Raw genomic sequence first — 25,836 nt, forward strand, 5'->3', positions numbered from 1 at the left:
AGCCGGAAACAATCTCAGCAACTCAGGCTGAGACAGAAGGATTCAAGTTTGAGGTGAGCCTCAGCAACTTGGTGAGACCCTGTCTCAAAATAAAAAGGGCTGCTAGGGGTGTACCTCAGTGGTTTGAGCTATACCCCTAGTTTGATTCCCTTGTATGGCAAAAAAGAGAGAGAGAGAGAGAGAGAGAGAGAGAGAGAGAGAGAGAGAGAGAGACACAGGTGGAAACTGAGGCCTAGAGAAAAGAAGAAAACTGCCAGCATCCCACAGTTCACCTCAAAAATGTCTGACTTCACAAGTACTGAGTGACCCTGACTGCAGCTTATCCCAAAGCTAAGTCAAAATCAGGGTTCCTAATATTTAAAACTTACAAGTCAAATTATTCCTGTATGTCCATGACACGTTGAACTGTCATGTTTACATCTTTACCATGCAGTTCACCTGAATCTTGTATATAGTTCTCTTGAAAAAAACCCCAATAATATAATCATAACACTATATTTTTCTTATTGATTCTTTGTAAATCTTTACTTAAAACAGCAATTGTAGTATATTCTTCATGGTTTCTCTACTTGCCTTCAAACATAGTTTCTTCCTCTTGGAGCAGCTTCTAGAGGTTGGGGTCAGCTACCACAACTGATTGAGCTGTGGTGGACACCTGGCCCAAGCCAGGCCAGTTCTATTCTTTACCCTGAGTGTTTTCAGTTTGGGGCACAGAGTTGTTGAAACCAAGTCACAGTCACATGTTTCTTCCAGAAATTCCTGCTGTGTTCAGTTCTGTCTTTTCTTTTGTCTTGTTTTCACAGTTGCTGCTTTTTAAAAAAATATATAAGTATGTTTTGGTTGTGGACGAACCTTTATTTATTTATTTTTGTGTGGTGCTGAGAATCGGAACCCAGTGCCTCACACATGCTGGGCAAGAACTCTACCACTGAGCCCTCAACCCCAGCCCACAGTTGCTGCTTTAATTCAGGGAGCAACTGATATCATTCCCATGCAGTCACTTCTCTGGCAAAAGATAGGCCAAGTCAGTTTCTATTGCTTGTACCCAAAGAAATATTAACTAATGTAGCAGCAGTAAGTATGTAAGTTATTCTTGGAAAAACATTTGCTGAATTAAAATGGAAAATAGAAAGGCATCAATAATGCTTCCACCTCTTATCTTTTTTTTTTTTTTTTTTTTTTGAATCCAGGGACACTTTGCCACTGAGCTACATCCCCAGCCCTTTTATGTTTTATTCTGAGCCAGGATCTCTCTCAATTGGTTAGGTCCTCACTAAGTTGCTGTTGCTGGCCTTGATCTTGGAATCCTCTTGTCTCAGTCAACAGAGCTGCTGGGATTACATGTGCCATTGCACCTCCCATCATTTTTTAATAGCTATTTTTGAGATGTATATAGTTCATGTACCATACAATCCACCCTTCTAAATGGTACTATCAGGGTTTTTTAAAGTATATTCACAGAGTTGTGAAACCATCAATAATCATCTAATTTTAGAACATTTTATCACTTCCCCCAAAATGTGCATTCTTATTAGCATTCATTCCCCCATTTCCCTTGCTTCTAGCAATGATCATTTTGATTTATGTTCTTCTATGTTTTTTCCTTATGTGTTCATATTGTTTTCCTATGATATACTGGCCACATTTTTGTTTATAGGGTATGGTATATTCATTCGTGTTCTCTCTGTACACACGTATGCTTATTCATTAAATGTTTAAGACCATAGAACTTTTAAGGATACAGTGGTAGGTGTTTTGCCTTCATACCAGGGAAAGAAATAAAAAGGCTGAGGCCTTCAATTCTAGTTTATTAATAAAATGAAAAGATGTACAGAATTTGAATGATTAGGTTGCTTAGGAAGTAGTATATTCTATACATTTTTCAAGTTATAATTTGAAAAGAAGTTTCATCATAGACTTTGAAAATTCCACTGAAAGCACAGACATGTATATTAATGCTATTTAAAAGCAGAAATGAATAAAACAGTTGAATATTAAGCCTAGTACTGACATTGCACATGATTTTTTAAAGTTTTCCTCAGATCATCTTTTAAATAATAATAAACAACAGTACAGAATGAATTCAGGTATTTATATATCCCTTAAAAGTAAATTAACAACCTATCTATCTACCTACCTATCTTATGTCTCATATAATAATTATATCTTTCTAATTTTATATATTCTATTTTTCTATAATTTAAACTGGTAGAATTTCTTTTTGACAGGAAAAGAATCTTGGTACATATGTCTAGCAAATAACACATAGAAGAATAATGGTTGAATTACTAAACCACTGGTCCCCTTTTCTACTTTATCTGGTAACCCTGTATTGGGAACTCGAATCAAAATTATTCAGACTTGATTAATCACACAAAAATTGACTTTCAGTTTGATTTTTTAGGACTTTACTATAGTACTATGTTCATAGTGCTTTCTTTCCCCATCTTTTTATTACCAAATAATCTTTTTCTTAAAGTACTGTTAAGGCTGAAAATTTTGTTTTTGAAGTTTAGAGAAACGTTTCTCAAACCTTCATGTACCTACAGATTGCCCTGGAAATCACATTAAACTGTGTGTTCTGATTCAGTAGGTCCGAGGTGGGCACTGAGAGTCCCTTTTCTTTGAATTCTCTTTAGATGTACATGACAGTAGAGTATATTTTGACATATTATACATACATGAAGTATAACTTCCCATTCTTGTGGTTGTATATGATGTGGAGTTTCACTGGTCGTGTATTCATGTATGAGCATAGAAAGTTATGTCTGATTCATTCTACTGTCTTTTCCTAGTCCTATCTCCTTTCCCTTCCCTTCAATCCTTTTGTCTAATCCCCTGAACTTCTTTTCTAACCAGATCCCAGGTGATGCTGAACTTGCTGGTCCAAGGACATATTAGCATGGAGGCCTATCCTCCCCTCTTCCCAGGACTGGTGTCACTCAAGAAACGGAGAGAAGCAGGAGGTACTCAGGGAAAATCTCTCCTCTGTAAAACGTTGGGTAGCAAGGGCTATAGTTTGACAGAAGAAACTTTTAGCTCAGGGTAGGGGAAATGTGTAGTACAATGCCTGCCATCCAGCTATTTGAAATTGCATTAATTTTGGTATGACCTCTTACTGTCCTAAAAATACTTAGGTAATTAGTGACTTTATCAAATGAACATGTTGAAGGGTGATGAGGAAGTGACAGAGGAAATTACAGTAAAAATTTTAAAATGTCATCTACGCTAAAGATTTGCTGAGCAATTAAATAAAAGGGCTATCTTCTAGTAACTATGTGACTATCATCGTTAATATTGGGAAAGTTTCCGTTTTAGCTGTAGTTTCTACATTGCATGTTTTGGGTTGCTTCTTCAAATGCATTTTAAAAAATACCAATATTTCTTAAACTATTTTTTAAAGTTGTGTCAGGATAAATGTTGACAGTAGGGATGCCATTGTCCTTTAGTCGCTTATGTATTACTGGCTAATAATTGGGGGGAAGAACACTGAACTTCAAAACGGAAATGGTTGGTATTCCTGAGAGCCCCTTGTAGAGTTATTTTTCAGGCCAGTTAATGGGAAAACAATTGCATCCATCTTTGAGTTGGTATTAAAACAACTGTTTCCTGTTTTCCCTTATTTTAAAAAAATGGCAAAGTGCTTAGCATTTTGTTTCCCATCTTGTTGCATTTATTTGATGATAAAATTTTATTTTCATTTTGCCCATCTCTAGTTTCTTGCTCAAATAGGAAAAGGGGGAAAAGAATTTTAAATTCCAGATGTTTACTACCACTAGAACTATATTACAATATAACATGTATTATGTTCCAGGTCCTATGTTTTATGATTTATGGAGACTACTATGCTCATTACTTTACAGCATCTTATGTAGTCTTTGTATGAATGCTACAAGTTGGGTATAATTCTTACTTCCTATTTATGGATGAATACTTTAATGCTCACATAATACTTAAGTAGTTTGTTCAAGGCAATATAAGTTGTCATGGGTAGATCCAGAATTCAAAACCCAACTCTTCACCACTGTTCTTAGAATCCCAAATAAGTTTAGTGATTTTTTCCAGATCATATAACTGGTTAGTGCAAAGCTAGTATTAGAATATAAGTCCTTAAATCTAAGCTCAGTGTAACATTCTAGTATGTGCCACCTTAGAGTATTGGTCTGTAATGAAAACCAGACTCCTTACTTACTAAAGTAACTGCCAAGAGGACTTTCCCATGTGTACTGTTCTTAGTGTTATGAATCTTGGCAAATGTCACATATTATCAACTGAAGTGGACTTTGTTGTTATCAATGATACTTTGTCTGTGTGAGGAATCCAGGGTTCCAGTGCTTTTAAAAATTGCCCATGGAAATTCTCTGTTCAACTGTAAGTGTTTCTTGGGATAGTCTGTCTTAAGGGAGAAAGCCTCGGACTGTATGTCTGAAAATTCCCTTTTTTGTACTTGTCTCAGCAAACCAGCTCCTCTACCCACATGCTGGGGCCACATGTTCCTAGCTAGTGTGCTGTTTGTCTTTTCACACACATGAGTTAGCCTAAGGAAGGTTTGGAGCCATGAAGAGTGTTGTACATCCTGTCCATGGGGTTATAGAGAAAGGAATCAGAGAACCTGCCCTTAAAATTTGATTAGAGACAAACTAGAAAATGATTAATAAGAGAATAAAGTCATGGAAGAAGTAGAGCAGGCCAAGTTTTCTGCAAAGAGATTCTGTTTTCTTTGAAAGAGTTATGTTAAGCCCTTGCTTGAGAAGGAGCATAGATTTATTTAAAAAAAAATCTTCAAGACTTTTGGGTATAAGCCAATTCATATTTTTATATAGCTTGGAGACAGTTTCATAGCAATGAAACCCTAAACTGCTTTACAGTGCAAAACTTTATCATTTTTGTTTTTTCCCATAGTGTGGAAAAGAGCTTAAGGTCACAAATTTTAAAAATCTGCCAGGAACTCATATTTTCCATGTTTGGGGATAAGACACAGTAGATTCTAAACATCTGGCTAGTCCCTATTTAAATAATTGTGTTCCATGAACATCATACATATGTAATTATATTTCATTCTATTTACCTTTTTGTGTTTTAGACATTTGAAATCTGGATTAGATTCTGACTCCAGTAGCTATTGGAAGTTGATCTTTTAAATATTGGCTAAAGCAAAGTGTGTTTTCCCCCTTTTTCCATATAAACTGAAATATGGCTTAGTTTCTCATATTTCATTCTTCTCCTTTTTTAAAAAATGAAGTGAATATGGGAGCTTACAGGAGTTGTACAAAATGAAGTTCTGTAATATTTTTTAGAGCTCAGGGAGTTTAGAATTGGCTGGAGTGAACTTCTTTTAGACACTGGCCTGTATCTGCTAATGATGTGATTGTAGTCAAATCCCTTAAGCCACCCCAATTTATCCTCTTGTGAAGTGGACATAGTGTGGCAGCTTTGCATCAGTATTGTCAGATGAATGAGCTGGTGAACGTGAGGCATTTGAGTTTTGGAGGAGAGAAGAGGACAGAGTAATCCAAGGTCAAGTACATCCCCAACCTACCTACAACTTAAGCAAAGAGAACTGGAAACCTGTTCTCCCTCATATTGTTCCCCTTGTGTTTACCATATGGTGAGACAGTTTCCCTTCTGGTCCTCTCATCTTTCTATATTTCATCACTATTTACTGAGTATCTATTATGTGCTGTCTTCAGTATCATGAAAATTAGGAACATCCTTGAGAAGATCATTCTGTGTGTCTGTGTATAAATGAATAGACAATTACATGATATATGATAATGAATACCTCCTTCCCACTATCCCCCAACAGGTGTTAATACCTTGTAGAATGCCATTCCAGGGAACCTACATTAGGAAACATGATTGAAAAGCAATCTGGTAAAAGTCATAAGAATGTTTAATGTTTTAGTGTCTTGTTTGGTTAAAGAAACACACCAGGTACTGGTCTTTGCATTTTGGCACTAACATGATCAGTATTTGAAGTTGGGACCAATCCTGTTGATGTTGTATGTCTCTCTGGGTTCCTGTCTCTTCCCCCAACTTATGGTCATTATTCCCTTGAGTCTTAGTAGAATGATGTTGCATATATTCTTTATTTTTACTTCTTCCATTCAATAGTCTTAAGATTAAGTTGTTGCATGTGTTTGCCATTTTTTTTTTTTGTAAAATGGTATACTATTCCATTATATGCATGTGCCTCTATTTTTTTGATGGATCATTTCTAGTTTTTTTCTATAGAAATAGTGCGATATTTAATGTTCTTGTATGTGTCTCTTGTATAAATTATTTCTTTAGGGTAGGGGGTTCAGCAAACTTTTCCTGTGAGGTGTGCGATAGTAGATATTTTAGACTTTATGGATTATATGATGTCTGCTACTCTACTCCACTCAGCAGTTACATAAATTAATGGATATGGCATGTTCCAGTAAAACTTTATTTATAAAAACAGGCATCAAGCCAGATTTGGCCCATAGACCATAGTTCGCCAATGCTTGCTTTAGGCATACACTAGAAGATAAAGTTTTTTGGTTGAGTATATGCATGGTTAGTTCTTGCCAATTTATTTTTCCTAAGAGGCGGCCTTAGTTTATCCTTACAGCAGTCGTGTTAGTTCTTCTTAATCCACATCCTTGTCATCATTTGCTATTGTCAGACTTCTTGTTACTGTTGCTATTATTAGAATAATTATATAATGTGTGTATTTGTGTATGTGTTGGCCAAGAGAATGGGTTATAATATGCTTCCTCATTATGGTTTTCATTCTCTTTTTGTCCTTGAACCTAAGTTGTATTCTTTTATTTTTTATTTTATTTGTTCTAATTAATTGTACATAACATTAGAATGCATTTATACATTTTGATAGATCATACATAGAGTGTAATCTCTCATTTTTCTGATTATATATACTGCTGGATCACATCAGTCATGCAGTCATACATATACATGAGGTAATAAGGTCTGTTTTACTCTACTATCATTCCTTTCTCCATACCCCTCTCCTCCCTTCACTCCCCTGTGCCAATATAAAGTAACTCTATTCTTCCCTATCTCTGCTCTCCCTTATTATGAATTAACTTCCGCTATCAGAGAAAACATTCGGCCTTTGGTGTTTTGGGTTTGGCTTATTTCACTTAGCATGATATTTTCTAACTCCATCCGTTTACCAACAAATGCCAGAGTGTCATTCTTCTTTAAACTGAGTAATAGTCCATCGTGTGTGTGTGTGTGTGTGTGTGTGTGTGTGTGTGTATGTATGTAGAGGTGTATGGATCAAATGGTGGTTCCATTCCAAGTGTTCTGAGAAATCTCCATAGTGGTTGCACCAATTTGCTTTCCCACCAGCAAAGTATCAGTGTACCTTTTTCCCCACATTGCCATTCTGACTGGAGATGGAATCTTAGTTTTGATTTGCATTTCTGTAATTGCTAGAGATGTTGAACATTTTTTCATATATTTGTTGATTGATTGTATTCTTCTGTTCTTCTGTTCTGTATTTCTTAGTCCATAATTGATTGAGTTATTTGTGTTTTTGGTGTTAAGTTCTTTGAGTTTTTTATATATCTTGGAGATTAATGCTTTACCTGAGTTGCATGTGGTAAAGATTTTCTCCCACTCTTTAGGCTCTCTCTTCACATTATTGATTGTTTCTTTAGCTGAAAAGAAGCTTTTTAGTTTGAGTCCATTCCATTGATTGAGTCTTGATTTAACTTCTTGCACTTAGGGATCTTGTTAAGGAAGTCAGGTTCTAGGCTGACATGGTGATTTGGGCCCTACTTTTTCTTGTAGTCATTGCAGGGTCTCTGTTCTAGTGCCTGAGTCTTTGATCCACAGTGAGTTGAGTTTCATGCAGGGTGAGAGATAAAGTTTAGTTTCATTTTGTATATGTGGCTTTCCATTTTTCCCAGCACCATTTGTTGTATAAGCTGTCTTTTCTCCAGTGAATGTTTTTTGGCACCTTGTCTAGTACGAGATACCTATATTTATGTGGGTTTGTCTCTGTGTCTTCTATTCTGTACCATTGGTCTACATGTCTGTTTTGGTGCCAATACCATGCTGTTTTGAGGTCTGTTATTGTGATGTCTCTTGCTTCAGTTTCTTGCTAAGGATTGCTCTGTCTATTCTCTGTCTCTTATTTTTCCAAATGAATTTCAAGATTGCTTTTCTAGTTCTATGAAGAATGTCATTGAGATTTAATAGGAATTGCATTAAATTTGTATAACACTTTTGGTAGTATGGCCATTTTGACAATATTAATTCTGCCTATCCAGGAGCATGGGAGGTCTTTCCATCTTCTAAGGTCTTCTTCAATTCTTTTTTAGTGTTCTGTAGTTTCATTGTAGAGGTCTTTCACCTCTTTTGTTAGATTGATTCCCAAGTATTTTATTTTTTTTGAGGCAATTGTGAATGCAGTAGTGTTCTTTATTTCTTTTCAGTGGATTCATTACTGATGTATAGAAATGCGTTTGGTTTATGGGTATTGATTTTATATCCTGCTACTTTGCTGAATTCATTTATTAGTTCTAGAATGTTTTTGATGGAATTTTTTTTGGATCTTCCAAATATAGAATCATATCATTGGCAAATAGTGATAGTTTGAGTTCTTCTTTATCTATTTGTGTACCTTTAATTCTTCTTCTGTTTGCTCTGGCTAGAGTTTCAAGGACAATATTGAATAAAAGTGGTAAAAGAGGGCATCCTTGTCTTGTTCCAGTTTTTAGAGGGAATGCTTTCAATTTTTCTCTGTTAGAATGATGTTGGCCTGGGGTTTATCATATATGACTTTTATGATGTTGAGGTACATTCTTACTATCCCTAGTTTTTCTAGTGTTTTGAACATGAAGGGATGCTGTATTTTGTCAATTGCTTTTTCTGTGTCTATTGATATGATCATTTGATTCTTGTTTTTAAGTCTATTGATATGATGAATTACATTTATTCTTTTCTGTATGTTGAGCCAACCCTGCATCCATGGGATGAACCCCACTTGATCATGGTGCACTATCTTTTAATATTTTTTTTATTTGCCAGAATTTTGTTAAGAATTTTGTATCTATGTTCACCAGGATATTGGTCTGAAGTTTTCTTTCCTTGATGTGTCTTTGTATGGTTTGGTATCAGGGTGATATTAGCCTCATAGAATGAGTTTGGAAGGGTTCTCTCATTTTCTATTTCATGGAATAATTTGAGTAGTATTGGTGTTAATTGTTCTTTGAAGGTCTTTAGAACTTGGCTAAGGATTCATCTGGTCCTGGGCTTTCTTAATTGGTAGGCTTTTAATGGTGTTTTCTGTTTCATTACTTGAAATTGTTCAGTTTAAATCATGTATGACCTCGATTCAGTTTTAGGTAGGTCATGTGTCTGTAGAAATTGTCAATGTCTTTAATATTTTCTATTTATTTGAGTATAAATTTTCATAATAGTTTCTTAATTATCTTCTGTATTTCAGTTGTGTTCATTGTGGTATTTCCTTTTTCATCACATATTTTAGCAATTTGGGTTTTCTCTCTTTTCTCTTCATTAGGGTGGCTAGGGGTTTATCAATTTTATTGTGTTTTTTTTTTTTTTCAGAAGAATCAACTTTTTGTCAGTTTTGTCCATTGTTTCAATTTCATGGATTTAAGCTCTGATTTAATTATTTCCTGTCTTCTATTTTTTTTTTTTTTGGTGTTGATTTGTTCTCTTTCTAAGACTTTGAGATGTAATGTTAGGTAATTTATTTGTTGATTTTTTATTCTTTTAATAAATGAGCTCAATGCAATGAACTTTCCTCTTAGTATTGCCTTCATAGTGTCCCCAGAGATTTTGTTGTGTTGTATTGGTATTCTCATTTACTTCTAAGTATTTTTTCATTTTATCCTTGATTTCTTCTACTATCCATTTATTATTCAATAGTGTATTACTTAGTCCTCATGTGGTGGAGTACCTTCTCTTTTTTTATCATTGGTTTTTAATTTCTTTCCATTATGATCTGATAGAATGCAGGGTGTTATCTCCATTTTTTTGTATTTCCTAGGAGTTGGTTTGTGGTATAAGATATATTCTATTTTAGAGAAGGATCCATGTGCTACTGAGAAAAATGTGTATTCACTTATTGATGGATGAAATATTCTATATATGTTTCTTAAGTCTAAATTATTGATTGTATTATTTTGTTCTATAGTTTCTTTATTTAGTTTTTGTTTAGAAGATCTTTCCAGTAGTGAGAGAGGTGTGTTAAAGTCACCCAATATTATTGTGTTGTGGTTCATTTGATTCTTGTTGATGTACATTAGATGCTCCAGTGTTTGGAGCATAAATATTTACAATCATTATGTCTTGCTACTGTATATTTCCCTTCATTAGAATGAAATGACCTTCTTTGTCCCTTCTGATTACCTTTAGCTAAAGTCCACTTATCTGATCTGGGGATGGAAACCCCTGCTTGTTTATGCAATCCATGTGACGGATATGTTTTTTCCATTCTTTCACCTTTAGTCTGTGGATGTCTTTGCCTATGAGTTGAGTCTCTCGGAGACAGCATATTGTGGGTCTTGTTTTTTAATCCAAGCTGCAAGTCTTTGTCTTTTGATTAATGATTTAAGCCATTAATCTTCAAGGTTATTGCTGAGATATGACTTGTATTCCCTGTCATTTTGGTTTATTTCTGGTTTTTAATTTGATTTAGTTTCTTTTGACTACTCCTTTAGTGTAGTTCCTCCCTGCTGGTTTTCACTTTTTTTTTTTTTCCCACTTCATCCTCTTGGATTATTTGTTGAGAATGTTCTTTAGTGCAGGCTTTCTAATTGTGAATTCTTTTAACTTTGTTTATCATGGAAGGTCTTTATTTCATCTTCAAATCTGAAACTTATAAAATTCTTGGTTGGCATCCATTTTCTTTCAGAGCTTGAAATATGTTGTTCCTTGACCCCTTAGCTTTGAGGGTCTGGGGTGAGAAGTCAGTTGAGATCCAAATTGGTTTCCTCCTATATGTAATTTGCCTTTTTTTTCTTTCACAACCTTTCAGAGTTATCCTTATTCTGTATTTTAGTCATTTTCATTATAATGTGTCATGATGTAGGTCTGTAATTTTGTACATTTTGGGTCCTGTAAGCTCCTGTATTTGATTTCCATTTCATTCTTTAGGTTTGGGAAATTTTCTGATATTATGTCATTAAAAGATTGTACATTCCTTTGGTTTGTATCTCCGCTCCTTCTTCTATCCTGATACTCTTAAATTTGGCCTTTTCATGTTATCCCATAATTCTTGGACATTCTGTTCATGGATTCTTACCCTCTTCTCTGCATAGTCAACTTTATTTTCAATATTAAATATTTTGTCTTCATTGCCTGAGGTTCTGTCTTCCAAATGGTGATGAATTTATAATTTGATTTATTGATTCCTTCATTTGAAGATTTCTGCTTGTTTTTTCCCACAATTTCTCTTTATTGAAGTGATCTTTCACTTCCTGTATTTTGTCTTTATGTCACTTTATGCCACTTTCACTTCCTGTATTTTCTATTTATGTCACTCTTTATGCCAACCTTTACTTCACAGATCAGATTAACTATGTACATTCTAAACTCCTTCTTGGACATTTCTTCTTTTGTGTTGTCAGTGGCTTCTCTTATTGGGGCATCTTGGTTTGCATGTGGCATTTTTTCCCCTTGTTTTTTCATGTTGCTTGTGTGTTTTTTCCATCTGGTTGTGGATCTGAGGCAGTATAGATTCTACCCCGTAGACCTATATTGTCACTGAGATTTCTGGTATCCTGCCTTTAGGAGGGAGACCAATATGAATAACACCCTGTGCAAACAATGTACACCTGCAAATCTAATAGTTCCCACTGCCCTCTCGCTATAAACATCAATGATGAGTTCAATCACTGTTACGATAAAAACAGAAAATTTGCCAAATGGATTTACGATCTCAAATAGTAGACAAAGAAAGAACAGAAACAGCACAGGACATGTGTTCATGTGGGAGAAAGAAGCCGAAGCAAAATCCACAGGAAGAGTGGAAGAGAAACCAACAGAGATTGACTGTTAGGTGGAGAAAAGGTAGAAAAGGGATATAGGAAGAGAGACTAGTGAGAAGAGGAATACATACAAAGAGAAGGAAAAAAAAAACTGAAAACATAGAATATACAGAATATATAGCAGAACTGCAAAACTCCATGCATATATTACTATCTTTAGCAAACTGATGCACAAAAAACACCCTGCTCCAAATGTAGTAGAGGGAGATGCCAGAGAAGAAAAAAACCAGTGTCCAAAAGCTTCTCAGCCCTGCCTCTGACTTTCCACAGGACTGCCTGACCCAGACAAGCCCTGGCAGACCTAGTCACTGTCTTACCAATCTGGGCCTCAGATGTCCTGGGTTTGGCATGTTGCAGTCCCAAGATCTCAATGTCACTGGAATTTGGAGAGAGACCACCAGGGATGAGCAATCCTGAGAGACAGTAACTAGATGGCGACAACTGCAATCCAGGAAAAAACCTCAGTTGCAGCCAAACCCATACGCACCCTGACATTGAACCTCCAGGTTCTGACCAGTGTCCCCAGACAAGGGCAGCTGCATCCCAAGAGGGCAGTCACAGCAAACCCACGGGCACCCCAAACCCCAGGCTCTGGCCAGTGTCTCAGTGCGCAACCAAACCTAGAGTTTCCCTTGCAGCGGACCTCTGGGAAGTGGTGGAAGTGGTAGTAGCAGGAGTTGGTGGCAGCAGGCAGGTTGTCAGCAGCAGCTGCAGATGTCGGTGGCATGGCAGCAGTGGGAGGACTGCAGTAGCAGTGGTGTCAGTGTCAATTGTGGATGCAACACCCAGAGAGGAGACCTCCACATGACCTCCAGGGAGTGGCAGCATCTTTGGTGTCAGTGGTAGCAGCAGTGGTGGCAACAGTGTAGGTGGCAGTGGGCGTCGGAGGCAGTGTGGAGGGTAGCAGACCCTCCTGGTGACAGTGACTGTGACAGCATCAACAGTAGCAGTAGGGCCCAGAGAAAAGACCTCTGGGCCCCTGCGGCAACGGTGTCAGGGACAGCTGTGCCCCAAGAGAAACCTCTGAGTGATGGCAGCGGCATCTGAGAAAGACCTCCGGGGGACCGCAGCAGTGAGAGCAGCAGGGCACTGGGAGTATACACCTCCCATGTGTCCTGGGCAGTGGCCTCAGGGGCAGCTGTGCCCTGCCCCCCAGAGAAGACCTCTGAGCAGTGGTGGCCTCTGTGGTGGCGTGGGCAGTCCTGGCACCAGGAGAAAATCCCTCATTCTGGTTTCATATGTATTTTCCTGATTACTAATAATGTTCAACTTCTTTCATATGATTATTGACTGATCATATTTCATCTTCTATGAAATGCCCATTTCTTTTGTGCGTTTTTTTTCTATTGTTGATTTTTCCTTATTGATTTTTTGGGGATTCATTCTGTATATATTCTGGATAAGTCTTTTGGTCCATTTAATGTATGCAATACTATCTCTCATTTATGGCTAGTTTTTCACTCTAGGGTGTCTTTTGTTGAACAGAAATTCCTAATGTTAACATAGTTGGATTTATCTTTTATATGACTCCATTTTTTTCTCTGTTAACAATAACTTTCTTATTTTAATAACTTATAGATTCTTTGACTTTTTAAAGTAGAAAACCATGTAATATAAGTAATATTAGACTCTTCTTTTCTACTTATTTTCTGGCCTTACTGTTTTAAATTTAGACTTCCAGGAGAATGTTGATTAGCAGTGGTAGTTTATAGTGTGTGTGCTTTTATGCCTCATTTTAAAGGGAACATTAAAAAAAATTTATTCTATTAGTTGTACATGGCAGTAGAATACATTTATACATTTGATAGATCATACATAAATGAAGTGTAATCTCTCATTTTTCTGATTATACATATTGTAGGATCCCATTGTTCATGTAGTTATATATGTACATGAGGTAATAATGACTGTTTCACTCTATCGTTCCTATTCCCAAACCCCATCCCCTCCCTTCACTCCCCTCTACCTAATATAAAGTAACTCTATTGTTCCCTACCCCTACCCCTTATTGTGAATTAGCATCTTCATATCACAGAAAACATTTGACCTTTGGGTTTTCAGGTTTGGCTTATTTCACTTAGCATGATATTCTCTAACACCATCCATTTACCAACAAATGCCATAATTTGTTCTTCTTTAAAGCTGAGTAATTTTTACAATTAAGATAGATAATACCAACTCTGCAGTAGATACACTCTGTAAGTTCAATAACTTCTCTTTATTCTAGATTGCTAAGCTTTTTTTAAAAAAAACATGCATGACTTTCATATCATGAGCTAGTCTATATTTTTCCTTTTATTTATATGATAACTACATGAAGAGTTTTGATGAATGACCCTGTAAATTCTAGAAGAAATCCAACTTGGTCATGATAGATTATCTTTCTTGTATACTTCTGAAGGCCTTTTGGCTAATAATACTCATTGTCTAGGTGTGAAGTTTGGCCCTCTACCATACCTTGTTATGTAGTTCATGTCTAGGTATGGTGTCAAAATGGTCAGGTCTCACCAGATGAATTGGGGAGAGTTTCTTCTTTTTCCAAAAGAATTTGTACAAATTGAAATCATCTTGGCTTTCTTGTGGGGAAAATTTTAAAGCACTGACTCACAACACTTCAGGGTTCTTATTTTTTGTACAGTTAGTTTGTATAAGATACTTTTCTAGTAGTTCATCTATCTAGTTCATTGATATTTTCAAATTTATTGGTATAAAGTTAAAATTAGTTGGCATTTCATTTTTAAATATCTCCTGTGTGTTGTGATTTCTGAGAGGTTCATTTTATTAGACATTTCAAAGAACCAGAGTTCTGTTCTATGTATCATCTTTATAGTGTCTTTGTTCATTAATTCTTTCTTTTCTCTTAGCCCATCTTTTAGGTTTTCATTTCTAATATTATTTTTTCATTAGTGTAAATTTTCTTTTTCAAATCTGCTTGTTCCTTTTGGATAAATACTTTTGCATGATTCTTTAGTTCTATCTCATCTCTTTAAAAATATTGTTTCCCTAAACTTTTCAAAAATATGTTTATATTCTGTATGTGACTTTCATGGAAACTTTCCTAATGTCTGTGGTAATTTTTTCTTGTATGTTTTAATTAAATGGAAGTTTTGAATCCTGAAGGCTACTCTGCCTTCCTGCACCCTCCCAAAGGACTTGGAATTGCTTCTTTGAGGAACGAGGAATACTAAACTACATAAGTTCTCTTTGCAAAATCTGGATTCCATGGGAGAATCTAAGCTGGTATGCTTTGCTTCAGTGAGCCCCAGTTCACCCTCACAGTCTCAGTACTTGTATGTAGGCTTTTGCTCCTTATTACAGGAAGAGAGTACCTGTGAACTTGCTAGTGGATTCTCTCTCTGCATCTCTTTCTCATTACTCCCACTCTATTCCCACCTTTATTTTCCTTGGAGATTTCTCTTACTTCCTTGAAAGTCCAGTTATACTTTGAAAGGTAGATTTGTTTTATTTCTGTTTTGTGGTGGGAGGGCCTATCAGAAAATGTAGTCTGTCTTAATGTCAGAAACAGAAGTCATCATGACTTCCTTCATTGTCCTAGGATAGTGTAACTGAACTGTGTGTTTGAAACTGGGAATAAATTGGACACACCAAACTAGGTAGCTCCCATTCCATTTATCCATGTGTAGTGTACAGACGAGTTGTTTAAAACATTTTCCTTTTTGTGGACTGAAGAAGGTACTAATCTTTACTATGCAGGGCAGAATTTAAATTATGCAACTATAGTAGGAAGAAAGTTTAAAAAGGACTAGTTAAAGGACAACTATCACGTTCAATATGATGCATTCTACTCGTGCTCTTAGCAGTGACCTGCAGAGAGCAATGGTAGCCTGGATTTCCTTTAAGAAATGTTTGTTTAGTTGTTGATGGACTTTTATTTTATCATTTATTTATATGCAGTGCTGAGAATCGAACCCAGTGCCTCACACATGCTAGGCTAGCACTTCACCACTGAGCCACAACCCCAACCTTGGATTTCTATTTTTATAGCTGCTTCCCCACCCCCACTGTGGTGTGTGTCTCTCAGTGTGTGGGGGGATTGTGGAGAAGGAGTTTGTCTTATGAGTTTGAATTTTTTTTTTTTCCAGTACTGGAGAGTGAATCCAGGGGTGCTTAACCACTGAACCACATCCCCAGCACTTTTTTGTATTTTATTTAGAGACAGGGTCTCTCTGAGTTACTTAAGACCTCACTAAATTGCTGAGGTTGGCTTTGAACTTGCAATCCTCCTGTCTCAGCCTCCCAAGCTGAGTTTATAGGTGTGTACCACCGCACCCACCTGAGTTTGAATTCTTTATGATCAGCTAGGAAATGATCCAGAATTGGGGTGGGGAGTAAAAAGTTTTGTCTAAGCACACTCACTTTTGTACTTGAAGGGAATCAATTATTGGATCACCTGTAGTACCTGTTCCATGAGAGTTGAGATGACCGCAGTTTGATTGGGACCCAAGGATGAGGCTATACTACCTAGTGATATCTTCTCCTGATGTAGAAATATATTAGGACTTCTCTCCCCTGGTGTGCAGTAAAATACACACCTCAGCAAAAGTGGTTGAGGTTTTGAGAAAGTGAAACCACAGTGGTGCCTGGGAGATTCAACAGAGATGGCTGTAGAATACTGCCTTGCAGAATGCAGTTTTATAGGTATGTGATAGATCAAGCTGAAATGAATGCTCAATTATTATCAGTGGGGTTTGAGTGACCAGCTTAAAATAAGTATGTTTACATGATCGAGGAGGGGTAGGTGATTTGATCTGAAGGAACTGAATAGTCTCAGGAGCAGGGAATTGAAAACTAGGCATTGTTTTTCTTATTTTGACTGTTGGGGATGGTACTGGGGCTTTACTAGAGATTTCACTTGAATCGTATCCTAGTCTTTAGAACTAGTTTTTATTGAGTGTGTCTTCTATCATCTATGTATTCCAATTCCAAGGACTTAGAAAGGAAGTCTTAAGTCAGTTGTTTTTGAGGTGTTCCATGCCAGTAATTACTGGATGAGGTCCAGTGATGTGGAAGTGCAATGATTTAGGGAATCTCTTATCCTCCCTGTAGGAGATACCATGGCTGTTCCTAGGTTGTCAAAGTGCAGAGCTATCCAATTTTGGTTTAGTCTCATCAGGATGAAGCCAGGATTCCAGAAACCAAGATTTTGGTTTTGAGAGTGTGTGTATTTGCTCTTGGATCTCTCATATAACCTGTGTGAATCTTATTTTTTTGTTTGTTAAAAAAGATTGACAAACTAAGTTCTCTTCCAGTCTCAAAGTTCTGATTCTATGTCTGTAGGTGGGTTATGCCTTTCAGAATGTGGATTTTTGTTGCTGTTCTCTCAGCAGCAGTCCCAGCCTATCTTGACTGATTTAGGTGCTTACTCTGTTCCTGGTACCCATTTAATCTTCATTAAATGATTTATCTTCATTAATTTAGCAATTCCTAGGTAGTAGGAATTATTACTGTATCCCTCTTTTAAACATCAAAACTGACGTAGAAAGGCTATGATTTTCATGAGTTATTTATCACCAAATCTGCTGTTTTTGTATTTTAAAATTGACATCATGTATGTTAAATATCTAACCAGAAATGGAAAATCTGGTGAGTGAGTTTTGAAACTTGAGTTGAATCTCTTAAAAGTAGAACAGTGGTGGAGGAAGAGAGAGAATGAGAATGAGATTGTTTCAGATTCCTTCCCATTCTCAAGGAAATGAAGCAGAAGATGTTCAAAATTCTACAAGATACACACACTTTGGCACAAGCATCCTTTTTGTAGGAACAAGGAGAGATCTACTTAATTTTGAATATTTTGAAATTATCCTGATCTTAGTCAGAATGTTGAGAAATGATGACTATCTTAAAAAGATAATGAAACTAAATGTAAACATAGATTTGAGAAGTTTTTGATCACTAAATTTTAGGGTGATTATCAGATGTTTTGCTCATGCCAAAGTCATCTAGTGACTAATCAAGAGACTATCTGGGAAATAAATGTTATTTCTTAATAAATGTACAACCTAGAAATATCCATCAAAATCATCTCTCATGAGAAATAGCCTGGTTAGGATGGCTAATTATTAATTGTGAGAATTGTTATAACTGTTATAGATGTCTACCTATCTGCTTTTAGTACCCCACCCCCAATTCTTTTACAACCATCTTAAAGTATTTGTGCCACTTCAGAGCCAGGTGGTAGAGTGGTTTAAAGCAGGGACATAGGTGTCAGACTACCTAGATGAGCCCCTGACTAGACAACTTACCTCTCTGGGTGACGTGGAGCAAGTTACTTAATTGATTTGTGCTTCCATTTTCTCATCCATTAAGTGGAGATCATAATGTGCCTCCCAGGGCAGTTGTGAGGGCTGGAAGAACTTAGGACTATGTGTGACAGGTGGTAAGTGCTAGACAGATTTTTGTTGTTACACTACCTTAATAGGTGGTCTCTCTTTAACTCTGGACCTTTACAAAGTCTCTTCTCTTTCCACCTTTCTTCAAGGGACAGACTCTAATTTATTCCTCAAGACATAGCTAAGTGGTGGTCCCTTGACTTGGGATGTTTACCTATGTGGCTCTAGCCTGTGCTACATATGTGCATTTCCAGCTATCTGGCTATGACACCATAACCCTCATGACATAGTATTGCTTCTGTTGATTTACCTGTCCTTGGAGATTGTGAGCATGGATTATTTCTTATGTTTTTGATATTTTCTGAGCATGAAGGAGATACTGGACCCTCTTGTTATACTACAGCAAATAAAAACAAATCATATATTGTATACTGAATAGATGGACCATTTCTTCCATTCATCTCTCCTTCCTTTTTTTCTTTTCTATTTTCCTTCCTTCTTTCTTTCAATCTTCTTGCTTCCCTCCTTCCCTAAAATTACCTCCTTCCCTAACTTCTTAATTTCCTCAGTTCTTTTACCCTCAAGCCTGGCACTGAATGCATAATCTTGTTGTTCCTCATAGGCGTAGGTAGGTATTACAATGATCTTCACTGAGGTGGAAACAAAGCCTGGGTTTAATCTCCAGTAGAAGGGAAGGAAAAAAGAAAGGATGAATGTTTAATCAAAAAGAAAGTTGCTAAAGCATGTTTCCAAAAGACTTGGCAGCAGCTACATTACTAAAGACTGTATATTCTCTTGTGGGCTTTGTTTGATTATTTCAGTGCATTGTGGAAAAAGATTGTATTAGCGTTTGTTTCCACCTCATGTGTTTTTTCATGACAGTTTTTTTGAGATATATATTTACCATATAGTTCACCCATGTAAAGTGTAAAACTCATCAGTTTTAGTACGTTCACAGAGTTGTGTAACTAACATCTAATTTGAGAACATTTTCATCATCCCAAAAGAAACCCCATACTATTTAGTAGTTATGGTCCATTTCTTTTTCCCTACCCTCCTGGCAATCATTAATTTATTTCTATGAATTTGCTTATTCCAGGCATCATTAGTGAAATCATACTTTGTGACTGAATTCTTCATAGTTTTCAAGGTTCATCCTTGTAGTATACACTAGTACTTTAATCCTTTTTATGACTGAATAATATCCCATTGAATAAATCATATTTTATTTGCCCATCTGTCAGTTGTTGACATACAGATTGTTTCCACTTTTCTTCTAATATGAATGATGTTGCTATGAATATCTGTGTATGAATCAACTGATAAATACATAAATGTGGTATATCCAAATTTTTGAATAATCCTTATAGAAAGGAATGAAATACTGAGACTTACTTTATCATGGATAAACCTTGAAAACATGTTAAGTGAAAGAAACCACTTACTGCATGATTCCATTGTTATGGAATGTCTAGCATGGGCAAATCCATAGAGACAGTGGTTACCAGGGCTGTGGAATGGGGAGGGGTATGGGTAGTGACTTGTATAGGGTTTCTTTCTGAGGTAATAAAAATGTTCAAAAATGTATTGTGTTGATGATTGTACTTTGTGAATATACTACAACCCACTGAATTTTACACTTTACATGGGTGTATTGTATCACAAAAATAATTCATAATTTCTATTGTAAATACAAACTAGTTGCTTCCTCTCCCTGCAGTACTCTGAGAGGCACTGTGGCACATGGATGAGAATGGTACTTGTCTCCTATGCTCTAAGAAGTTCTCAGTGGATATTCTTAAAGAGTAAGGAAAAGTGGATACTCATTAAAAAAAATAATCCAATGGTGTATCACACCATGCTAGTTTCTGGGTGTAGGCTACACTCAGAAAGATCACAGCACTTCTAGGTTTTAGCCATAGGATTTCAAAATGTTGACTATTGTTTATATGACTTAGATATAGTGTTTTCCATGATGTATAACATTGTGAGTGCCCTATGGGCACGAGTCCTGCTTTGTGTGCATCTTGAGTCCTGTGCTTATTAGCATTGTATTTTGTCCACAAATAGGATTATGTGTCTGTGAATGAATGAGTAATTGCTGTTTCTGAAGTCTTCTGGTTTTGTCCCTAGGACAAAAATACCTTCAGGCTTGTGGCTGCTTCCTCTTACCAACCTGGGGGTTGGCTCTCTGGGGAAGGTGTTGCCAAATTCATCAAATGACTTCATGCAATGGTTTCTTTTTTTGTAACTGGTAACAATTTTGTTTCTGTGGTGCTTCCACTCTGATTTTGGTTGTAGTGGAGACCTGAAACAACGTGGGTGTTTCTGGAATATTGTGATTTCCTCTCTGGTAAGACACCCAAGACTTTGGGTTAGGCTGGGTCAGTGAGATTTAGGAAATGAAAGATGGAGTAAACCTCACAATTGGTTTTCTCTTTTTCTTTTTTCTTTTTTCCCCTTCACATGTATCAAACATCAGTGCTATAGATTCTGTGTAGCTTATGGATCTTTGCTCTAATAAGATTTTTTTTTTCTTTTCTTTTCCTTCTGTAAAGGTACTCTATGTTGATTAAGTTCTTTTGTTAAATACCCTTTGCTTGCACTGGACTTCTCTTTGTGTTGATTTTTTGCTTCTTTTTTTTTTTTTTCTTTTTTTCCATTTCTCATGCTGTTCAGTTACTGGATGCCAGAAGAACCAAGGTTTGTCCACTCTTTGCAGCTTGTTTGTTTTGCTCTGTTCAGCCTCACTTCCTTGTGTGTTTGGGTGTGTTTGTCTGTGTCTGCATTCGTTCCCTTTTGCTTGCAGAGGCAGTAATCCTGTTTACTAAACCTGTTCGCAGCTTTATTTGTAAAAAATAAAGTCCCTGTTTGTGTCTACTTGTAGTGGATGCTATTATTTTCATTTTTTAAATGGACATACATTTGTCATGAAAAATAATGGATAGTAGAAAAAGAACATCTTAGGAAACAAGGAATACTGAGTCTGGAGTGTTGTGGGCATAAATAGGATGTGTTTGTGAAAGTTTCCCTCTAACTCTTTCACTTCCTAAATTAAAACTCTCTAGATGTATACTTTCCCTTGTGATTGACACTAATATACTGTTTCTGTGTATGTGTACATTTCTCTTCTCCTAAGACATTTAGAAAGCATCACTGAATTAATCTCCCCCTTCCCATGTGCTGTCCCATGCTTCTGAAGTCACCATGGAGGACTTCATGGCTGGCCCCCTGGAATTCATGATTAACATTCCATTTTCATGGTGTAGAAGCAGCAAACAGTGCCTGACATATTCATTGACTTTTTTCCTTTTCCTATCCTGCTCTCTTTCTCATCATAGCACCTGCAATTGACAATCCAGGCCCTTCAGGATGAGCTGCGAACCCAGAGAGACCTTAACCACCTCCTGCAGCAGGAGAGTGGTAACCGTGGAGCAGAGCATTTCACCATTGAGCTGACGGAGGAGAACTTTAGGAGGCTCCAGGCTGAACATGACAGACAGGCCAAGGAGCTCTTCCTTCTGAGGAAGACATTGGAGGAAATGGAGCTAAGAATTGAGACACAGAAACAGACCCTCAATGCCCGAGATGAGTCGATTAAAAAACTCCTGGAGATGTTGCAAAGCAAAGGTTTGCCATCCAAAAACCTTGAGGATGACAATGAACGGACACGCCGGATGGCAGAGGCTGAGTCTCAGGTCAGCCACTTGGAAGTAATTTTAGACCAGAAAGAGAAGGAAAACATTCATCTGAGAGAGGTAAGACATTCACTCACTTTCTCCTAAACCTTATTTACAAATTAAAATATTATCAAGTTATTTTCATGGGTTGGAAGATATCTTCAACTTTAATAAAAATTTCTTCATCATGTGCTTTATAATCTTTCTGTCTGCTTATGACCATTAAACTGGAATTTTACATTAGTTTTTTTTTTTTTTTTTTCCTTCTCACCACACATTGATTCCATTAGTATTTGGGTACTCAGGATCCAAGCATGTGCAGCATATGCCAGTCCTGAGGTGGTTTACAGTTGTTCCCCACAGGTGGCTATAGTTTGGGGTCTTAAGTACAGCACTATTTAAGTTTAGTTGTTTATCAAATATCATCTTTCTAAAGGAACAAAACAAATAGATTATTAGCAACAGAATATTTTTATAACTGAATTGAGGGTAGAATTTACAGGAAGTAAAACATATGGGTTTTCTACAAAGAATGGTTAAATTGTGCAGACCAATTCTGAACGTTTAGGTTTAAGATAATCTTTGTCTGCATTTACATTTGTCTAGGAAACAGTGTTTCAGGTTTTCTGAATATGTGTTTTGCCCTTAGTGAATTAAATCATGACGTCCTTTTCAGGCAGTCTGTCTGGCTTTCTACCACCATTGAATATTGTGATGCTCAGATATCTGAGAATATGTGGTTGGGTAAAGTTTAGAAAAAAATGTGGGTGATAGCCAGGGTTTGGAATTGTTCTAGCAGTTACTTGCCACTGTGGTGGATACAGATCTTAAAAGTGTCATGTAGGCAAATCTGCTGAAGGGGACATGTATCACATAGCAAATCATAAGCAATAAAATGGCATTAAATATATTTTCAAAATATTCTACAGCAATAAATAATTCCAGAGTAGACTAGATTTCTTGGTGTTGAATACCTGTGCAGATGGGCATTCCTTTTTGTGAGTCACTTGTTAAGAAAAACCTGACTTCCCTGTTGGGATTTGCTAAAATGCAGATGTTCCCAGGAGTTTTCTCTGATATAGATTGTTTGCTTAGAACATTTGAACAAACTTTGTCTTCACACCTAATGCCCTATACTCTGGTCCTCCCTTGTTTTGTTTTCATGAGACCTTAGCCACATGCTTGGGAAGTTACATGGCTTGGTTTCATATTGAGATGCTTAAAGAGATGTTTTGTTGAGCATAGTCTTCCCATACATATTCCCAGAGAATAAATATGGTTGGAAGACTTGTAGGATGGTCCTCAGTGATTCCTGCCTCATGGATTCACATCCTTCTGTAATCCCCCTCCCCTGAGTGTTGGCTAATCCTAGAGACTTGCATGTAAATAATAAAATATGGCAAAAGGAATTGAATGTCAACATCACTTCCATGATTAGGTTACATAGGTTCAATCTTGCTAGCAGACTCTGTTGCCACCTTAGCTTTCATGCTTTGATAAAGCAAGCTGCTACATGGAGAGGCTTATGTAGTAAGAGGTGAAGGTAGCCTCCAGCCAATATTCAGTGAAGAGTGAAGGTAGTTGGTCTGACAGCTTTAATTCATTGAAAACTGCCAAGAGCCTCTTAGTGTGCTTAGAGGTGGAACCTTGCACAGTCAAGCCCTGAGATGGAATGACAGCCTCTGGGCTGACACTTTGCAACTTGTGAGAGACCATGAAGCAGAGAAACCAGGTAAGTTCTGCCTGGATTATGACTAAGGGAATCAGTGAGATAATAAATGTGAGTTGTTTTAAGCTGATGAATCTGGAGTGATTTGTTACACAGTAATAGGTAGCTAATACAGTAGAGCAGATACTAGTCTTCTTCCTGTCTCACTCCATATACTTCCCATGTAGTTTAGAGAAGAGAAATAATAATTCTGATATTTATTATTTGCATGTAGACTGACTTTGGAGTTTGAAATTTTGCTTGTGTTTTCTCAAAATTATGGTTGGTAGAGGATCACTACAGCTGGAAAAACTTTTATTTGGGGTATCAAGGGATAATGTTGTATGTACAGCAAGAGTATGATGCCAGAGAAAGCTTCATCTGTGGCATCATTCATCACTCCTTGGGACCTAGTGATCAGGGTGGCCCATTCTTCCACTATTAGATTCTGTTCGTTGGTAATTCTTAATGGACAGTGCGTTGATTCTATTGTGTGACTAAAAACAAGTCAGCTTGTGTTTTCTGAAACTGGTTGATCCTCTCACAATGTGGATACAGATCATGTTTACAGCCTTAACCGTCTATTTGAATGCACACAAAGGGTGGTACAGAAAATGAAACCCAGTGCATCTAACTCGTCTCCTTGAGCATCAAACTAAATCAGTGGATGGGCCATGTCTTGAGTCATTAAGAAGAAAGAATATGGAATATGTGTCTCTGTATAAAAGTTATTTTCAACTTGAACTCAATAAGCAAGACTTGGAGGCTTGAAAGAAACTTCCCAAGAGAAGTTGTTGTAGCTTCTGAGAGTCCTTCATTAAAATTTCAGGAGTTGTGTGAGTTTTCTATTAAGCCATTGATACCCTAAATTGGTCATAGTTGGAATATTAACACCATGGGAATTGGTAAATAGTACTGTCAGGGCTTACCCCTGTTCCATTTCTGAATGTCTGTTTACCAGCATGCCTCTGAACAAATGTCATGAAATGTCTATCTCTAATGTATCAAGAAGAGGCACTGCAGCATCTGAAAGTTAAATAGTGGAAGAATTGTGATTATGAGTGCATTAACTACTCATAGTTCATCAAAAGTTTTCAAAAGGGTCTGAATAGTTTGTGTGTTGGGCACTATGAAGTGCTCTACACCGATTCACACTGAACTCACACAACCACCTCATTTGTTTATTCATTAATCCATTTATTCATTCCCTTATTCATTCATTGGGTGAATTCTTGTTGAAGATCTGTTTGGGGGTATAGCAAAAATAACCAATAGTTGGGCTTCACGGGTGCTTGCCTTTATTGGGAAGAAATAGATGACAGTTGCATAGTTAGGAAAATGTCATGAAGAAAAGAAGGTGAAGCACTAGTGATCTGAGTGAGGTCACATTCATATTGGGTGGTCAGGGAGTCTTTTGGAGGGGGCAACAAAATAACCTGAGACCTGAATGACAAGGAGACAGCTATGTGAGGATCTCAGAAGACCATTCCAGTCAGAAGAAAAGGCCCATGTCTTAGGAGGTAGGTGCTATTATTTGGCCATTTACCTGGGACAACTGAGGGACAAGTGACATCAAGAAGTTTGATGTATAGCTGTTATTGAATCAGGCTGACTTCAGAATCTCAGCTCTTAAACCACTTCATTATATCACTTTTCTCAAAGAATCTTAACCAAAGTGTGGTGGGCAGAACAGCCCTTTTGTTGTATGTTGATATGTGTTCTGAGAGAAAAGGAACTGGAGGGCCAAATGAACTTGGGGACATGCTGGGTTCCACAAAACACTACTTTCCAATATGCCAGTGTGTAGGGCTCATTTCCAGGCAGAGGACTGGGGAAGGCAGATCTTCTCGAGTATTTGGCTTACTGTTCTCTTGCTGCATTGGTGTCCTTTGTAAGACATTGTTGAAAAATGCTATTTTAGAAAATTGTGCTATTAGTTTACCTACAAAATACTTAATAATATACAAATAGTTGTTTACTGTTGCTAAGTAACTGGGTAATTTCCTACATAGTTATTTTGTAAGGCCAAGTTTATCATAAGCTGTTTCCATATTCTCCACTGAGTTTTAGAATGTACTTCTATCAGG

At 36.9% G+C, this 25,836-nt stretch overlaps 1 protein-coding gene across 6 annotated transcripts in view; it reads left to right on the forward strand.

Annotated features, from left to right (window-relative positions):
* The window catches only part of Erc2 (ELKS/RAB6-interacting/CAST family member 2), a 978,194-nt gene that overhangs the window by 175,644 nt on the left and 776,714 nt on the right, over nucleotides 1–25,836 (forward strand). For all 6 annotated transcript variants that reach the window (XM_047532409.1, XM_047532410.1, XM_047532412.1 and 3 more), the window contains exon 3: nucleotides 21,703–22,119. In XM_047532409.1, coding sequence (XP_047388365.1) covers nucleotides 21,703–22,119 — 417 coding nt within the window. The remainder of the gene's footprint in view (nucleotides 1–21,702; nucleotides 22,120–25,836) is intronic.

The sequence above is a fragment of the Sciurus carolinensis genome, chromosome 17 (genome assembly GCF_902686445.1).
Source record: "Sciurus carolinensis chromosome 17, mSciCar1.2, whole genome shotgun sequence".
NCBI classification, from domain to species: Eukaryota; Metazoa; Chordata; class Mammalia; order Rodentia; family Sciuridae; genus Sciurus; species Sciurus carolinensis.